We start from the raw sequence: 6,515 nt of genomic DNA on the forward strand, positions 1-6,515 counted from the left end.
TTTGTTGTGGTAAATCAGCCCAGTGGAGGTGCCCTGAGCTGTGAAAATCGAATACGACTTGCTAATACGGAAAAAACCGACAACAAACAGATGTCCTGTAAACCTCTGCGATTACTTCACTTTTCACCGGTGCAATTTAGTCGCACACATGTGTAGCTTATCCTGAATATCTAAAATGATGTATTTGTTAGCATTAAAAGACAATTGGGATCATGTGAAGTGGTTTCTTTTGCAATGCAAATGTAGGTAAAATGCAGGTCTTTTTAAAAAATATACAGTGAACAGATCTAAAGCAGGTAGCGAACCACTTGAGTCTTATTATATAGTGCGAGTATGAGTGGGTGTGGGAAATGTGGTCTGTGGCGGCCATGTTAGCTGGTTATAGTGTTTACTTGGAACGAATGTTTGTTTTTGTTTTTTTTGCAGAAAACAAGGACTACGATGCCTATTTGTCCTACAGTAAAGTAGAGCCTGAACAGTGGAGCCAAGAGACCCAGGAGGAAGAACGTTTCGCCCTGGAGATTCTTCCTGACGTCTTGGAGAAACATTATGGGTATAAACTCTTCATCCCAGACAGGGATTTGATTCCTACTGGAAGTAAGTTCAGCCTGAAATGTTGTATCTCACCGTTCTCACCGCGTTTGTGTGTGTGTATTCATATGCGTTGAACATATTTTTGCTTTTGGATCAACACAAATTCATTGACGTTTTTTTGGCAAGAAAACAACCACCTGATATTTGGACAAAAGTATGTGGACTCCCGAACATAAGATTCAAACGCTTTTTGAAAGTGTTCAATAGGGTTGAGGTCAGAGCTCTATAGCAGGCCACTCAAGATCTTCCACTCCGACCCATGGACATTTATATTTACATTTCAAGCATTATGATTAACTTAGACGTCCTAAACAATTGTGTGCCTCCAACAGTTTTGTGAGGAAACACATATGGATGGAAAAAATCAGGTGTCCCAATACTTTTATCCGTATAATATGAGTTTAATGGTCAGGTGTCTGCAAACATTTGTTTGTATACAATGAATATGTGTATGTGGTACATAGTAGGCGTCCGAGGTTTTTCTGAAGACAGAAAACATTAATGTCTTTACATGTGCATGCATCTAAATGATTATTTGTATTGTATGCAGTTCTATGTACTTGTCTGGTGTCCTTGGCCATGTTTTTGTCCTCTCATGTGGACAAACGTATAGGGACAACTGACCTTTCCATATAGTTACCACAAACTTTGGAGACACACAATTGTGTAGGATGTTTTGGGATGAGGTAGCATTCGATTTTCCCTTCACTTCAACTGTGAACTAGGAGACCCGAACCTGTTCCAGCAGGACAATGTTCCTGTGCACAAAGCCAGCTCCATGAAGATGTAATGTACAGGGATTGAGGTGGTAGCTTAGTGGTTGAAGAAAATTATTTTGGATCGCAAGTGGACTTTGGAATTAGACTTTGGATCTGCCGGTTGCTGGTTCAAATGCCAGAAACACCAAGGTGCCACTCCAGGGACCTTCAGCCAGGCCCTCAACCCCAAAACTGATAAGCTGTATGAATGAGATAAATGTAAGTTGATCTTGATGAGGACGTCTGCCAAATGCCTTAAATGTAAATATAAATGTACATGGGTTACAGTGGAGGATCTTGTGTGGCCTGCTATAGATCTCTGACCTCCACAATGTTGAACATGATGAATTTAATCGCTTTTTGCACCCCGGTCCTCCTCACCTCTCCTACATCAGTACCTGGCTTTACTAATGTCCTGGTGGCTGAATGATCACAAATCTAATGAAACATCTTCCCAGAAGAATGGAGGTTATTTTACAGATAAAAAAAAAGAGGACTAAATGTAAAATGTAAAAGCACAAACAAATCTTTTTGGTGTCCACCAACTTTTGTCCATGGAGTGACTCTGTCATCGAACCTGGTTTAAATTTGGAATCCAGAGTATGTTATATATTAGAAACACTTGCCAACCCCCTCATGGCTGCAGGACCTCATTAGAATTTTGTCACTCTTCCATGGCATTACCTGCTTTCATTACCGGCAGTCAGCAAACAATATTAAAATGCGATCCGGGGCTTCCGTGGCTGTCAGGATCTGTGTTTGGAAATAAAGCAGATACCACGTTGCCTTGTGGTCCTTTACAAATGATTACGTACCTTCTGAAGTTGCTGGAGGTGTTGATTCGAAATACTTTGGAGAAGTTTCCATCATTTGGTTTTTGCATATTATACTATTTCCAAATCGAATCTCCACTGTTATTGTGTGTGTGTATGTGAGAGGGAGAGAGAATGTGTGTGAGGTTGAACCAGGCTTTTGGATTTTATATTTGGATGAACAAAGGGATAATAAAGCTCAATCGATAAAGCCTGGAAGTATTGGGACACCTGAATTTCTCCAGCCAAATGTGGTTCTTCCCCAAACTGTTTGCCCAAAGCTGGTGTAACACATTTATATAAGATCTTTGGATTTAATAGCAACTTCCCAAGTACAGAAACACACTATATCCCCATTGGCTATACAGTTCATTATGTTCAATAGCGTGAAGGTCAGAGCATTATAGCAGGCCACTCAAGGTCTTCCATTCCAAGCCATGCAGAGCTTCATGGAGCTGGCTTTGTGCACAGTCATGCTGGAACAGGTTTGGGTCTCCCAGTTGAAGCAAAGGGAACATTTCATGCTACTACAATACATCCATACAAGATTCAGGTACAATTGTGTGGCTCCAAGTTTGTCCCATCTACATTGTCTTTATCGCCGTTTTGCAGTTTGGTCTGTGTGTAAAAAAAGAAAAAAAAAGTGTCTCATCGTCTCAAAAGTCTCATCGTTGTCTCATGAGCAGTTTCAATCAGTGTAAAGTCCAAATGCTTTAAAAAAGGTAACTCCTCCAGGCTTTGTTAGCCCTGAAGTGCCAAGAGCTAAATCATCAGGTCCAAGCGTAAAAAAACAAACCTAGCGCCAATTTTTCTCCTATAAAAGTCTGTTTTTATGCTAAAGTCACTGTGAATCGTTGTTTTAAAATTTTTTATCCCATTTTAAATGTTGAAAATATTTATGTTTAGGTTTCACCCTTGATCATTTCCAGGATGACACGAGACTCCTTGGAGGTACAGCTTTCTCCACTTTTGTCAGCAGTTACAGTCTGCACTCTTGTTTTTTTCTTTTTATTCCCACCTCTTTCAGACATGAATGACTCGGCGTTTAGTCTAAATCGGGATCCGGGTCTGAGGGCCGAGGCGATAAATCTGATAGGAGATGCTTAGATGCTTCTCGAGGGTTTACTTCTGTAGTCAGCGCACTTCTAGTAAAAAAAAAAAACCCCCGGTATCAGACAAAGCCACAGACAGTGAAGCGAGGACGGATGAGTGCAGGGTGGAGGGGGTGGTGGGGGGTTCATGTGTAGGTAGAGAGACAGAATAAAAGATGAAGAGAAATAGAGAGAGAGGAAAAGGGGAAAGAAAGAAGGACAGACAGATAGATGCAAAGTAAATAGTAGGACTTCCAGTTTGCTTTCTGAGTGTGTGTGTGTGTGTGTCTCTGAGCTCTTAATAACTAAACCCCATTAGCATGAGACACACACACACACACACACACATGCATCCCAAATAGTTCTGCTTTGTTGCTTTATTAGTCTTTTTGAGCTCGATAGTGACGTACAGCATTGATTTCAAAGTGTGAATCGACTCCTCGAATGTGCTCCCGAAAATTGGCGCCGAGCTGCGGAGTGTTTTGTGTCACGTCCCCCATTTTTATGTGTGTGTTCTCGTCCCATTTCTGTGCAGCCAAACTGTTGCCTATTCACCTCTGTGCCAGTACTTATACTTTTCCGTTTGTTTTCCGTCGGTCTTCAGCCTACATCGAGGACGTGGCCCGGTGCGTGGACCAGAGCAGGCGTCTGATCATCGTGTTGACCCCGAGCTACGTGGTGCGTCGTGGCTGGAGCATCTTTGAGCTCGAGTCGCGTCTGCGCAACATGCTGGCGAGCGGCGAGATCAAGGTGATCCTGATCGAGTGCGCCGGGCTGCGCAATGCCATCAATTACCAGGAGGTGGAGGCGCTCAAGCACGCCATCAAGCTCCTCACCGTCATCCGCTGGCCCGGGCCTGAGGGCAGCAAGCTCGGGAGCAAGTTCTGGAAGCGGCTGCGCTACGAGATGCCGTTCAAGCGGCGCGAGCGCGCTCTCTCGCACGAGCTCTCGCACGAGCTCTCGCACGAGCAGGCGCTGGATGCCGGCGAGCTCCAGAGCGTCTCCGCCTTGTCGATGGCCACCGCTGCCTCCACCGTCGTGGCCACCGCGCGGCCCGAGTTGCGCTCGGCTTTCCGCAACAGCAGCTGCCACGCTCCGATCGGACAGAAACACTACTACCGCAGCTACGGGTACGACGTCCCGCCACTGCCCACACTGGGCCCGCATCATACCTACTACAACATCCCTATGAATCTGCTGAATGGACAGCGCACACTGGGCAAAGCACAGCGCCCCGAGCAGCAGCAGCAGCAGCAGCAGCAGCAGCAGCAACTCGAAGAGCAGCACGCCAATAACGCCATGTTGCCGCTGCTCTCACGCGAGGCAAGCATCTCCAGCGTCATCTGGTGACGTCCTCTGGAAAAGGACCACATTTTCTTGTCTTTTTTTTCCTTTTCAAAGCAACAGTCTTTCAACCAACTTTTGGCTACACCTTTCCTAGTAACGTAAGCGATAAAAAGGACAAAAAATACCCCACCCACACAGACACTCCATACAGACTGCTGCTGTTGATGAACTCAAGTCCAGGATCACTGGTCCTGAAAAATGTTCAGAGTGAGTGCAAAGGTCTAGAAAAACACAGAGTAGGAACTGCTGCGTTTCAGACCTCCACACGCACACACACACACACACACACACACACACACACACACAGACACACACAGATTTGAACACACTCACTCTGACACTTAAGGAATACAGGGTCTTGTACATATACTCGAGATTTCTTTGTAGCATTGGAATTTTGTTCAGTTCTGACATTTTTGATTGTTTTACTTTTTTTGATCATCTCAATTTTTTTAACAAATCTGTAAGGTATTAACTTTTTTTTTTTAAGTGTTTTTAAATTTGTGGCGTTGTGAGGTTTTCTTTAAAAAAAAACAACAACACACAATCAACGCAGATTTTGTTTTCTTTCTTCCTTTCTTTTCTTCTTTTTTCGCTGCTGTTTGAACCGTGGGTATCTCAGTTTTTAGAGACTCATGAACAAAAAACAAACAAAAAAACCCCCTAAAACGAAAAAAAAAAAAAAAACTTGATTATGCAAAAAGTGCAGAAGCCTGGGAGCTCATTTCTTCTCTTCCTGAACAAGCGACCAAGCAGACGACACGAGAGAGGAAGCGAAAACGCCTCAATATGATGTTCCAGTGTCTCTTTTTTCTCTTTCTCTCACTTCTCCTCTCTCTCTCCCTCTCTTTCTATCACTCTTTTTCTGTCATGAATCCTTTCTATCAAAAAGAGAAATCCAACAGCTTTGCTGTTTAGCTTGATAGTTTAAAAAAAAAAAAAAAAAAAAAAACATTCACCATTAAAAAAAAAAAAAATTAAATCTGTATATTATTTTAAAAGAAAGAAGTATATTTTTATAAGAAAAAAAAACAAAGAATTTGCCTGGAAAGACATCGTCGCATTTCATTCCACTAATCCTGAAAGTGTAGAGTGATTTGTTTGCACATTTGTCATTTGGCATAAAGATCTACTTTTAATTTTAATGTTTGGGAAAAAAAAATAAATTAGTGATATATATATATATATATATATATATATATATATTTTATTTTGGTCAAAGTCTTAAATCAGGGATGGGTGAAAGGTAAATGAGGGGGAAAGCGTATATTTGTTTGTTTGACCTTTTTTTTTTTGAGTGTCCTAGCGACTAGATATCTATTCAGTTTATGATATGAATATATAATTATATATTTCTGAAATATTTCACTTCATTATAATCAGTACGATCATCATCATCCTCATCATCGGCTCTTATTTTCCCCTGCTATACTAACCTCCTGGTGGTCTAGTGCCTCCATGCACACACTGACTTACTGTATACCAACTGTCGTACAACAAAGCACTTCCTACAAGTCACGGACCTCCGTTTGCATAAGCGCTCACTTCCTGTTAGGGACATGACGTTATGACGTCCCGGTTTCGCCTCAAAAGATTAGGTTTACTGATAGAAAATTTTCCGGGAGGGAGGCGAACAATCATCTGTTTACTTTGAAAATGTTTCACTTCATGACTCCATGAAAAAAAAGTCAATGGACACCTGAACGTGTGGGTTTCTTTTTTAATCATCCTATTCCACATTTGGTCCCCGTTTGCTGCAGAACCTTCACTCTTCTGGGAAGATGTTCCACCAGATTGTGGTTGAGTAGATTTGTGCTCATTCAACCACAAGGGTGTTATTACAGTCAGGTGTTGACGTAGGTATGGTGAGGATGCATCTCCGATCTCTTCAGCAGGCCACTCAAGCTCTTCCA

General features: G+C 42.4%; 1 protein-coding gene across 4 annotated transcripts in view; it reads left to right on the top strand.

Moving 5' to 3' along the window:
* Positions 1 to 6,281, top strand: part of LOC310731199 (interleukin-1 receptor accessory protein-like 1-B) — a 338,788-nt gene extending 332,507 nt beyond the window's left edge. For 2 of the 4 annotated variants that reach the window (XM_083550676.1, XM_083550675.1), the window contains 3 exons: positions 427 to 597; positions 3,071 to 3,115; positions 3,860 to 6,281. In XM_083550676.1, coding sequence (XP_083406802.1) covers positions 427 to 597; positions 3,071 to 3,115; positions 3,860 to 4,605 — 962 coding nt within the window. In that variant the 3' untranslated portion in view covers positions 4,606 to 6,281. The remainder of the gene's footprint in view (positions 1 to 426; positions 598 to 3,070; positions 3,116 to 3,859) is intronic. The other 2 variants (XM_083550677.1, XM_083550678.1) reach the window with 1 other exon arrangement.
* The last annotated feature ends 234 nt before the right edge of the window (positions 6,282 to 6,515 follow it).

Source organism: Silurus aristotelis, assembly GCF_946808225.1.
Source record: "Silurus aristotelis genome assembly, chromosome: 9".
Classification (NCBI taxonomy): domain Eukaryota; kingdom Metazoa; phylum Chordata; class Actinopteri; order Siluriformes; family Siluridae; genus Silurus; species Silurus aristotelis.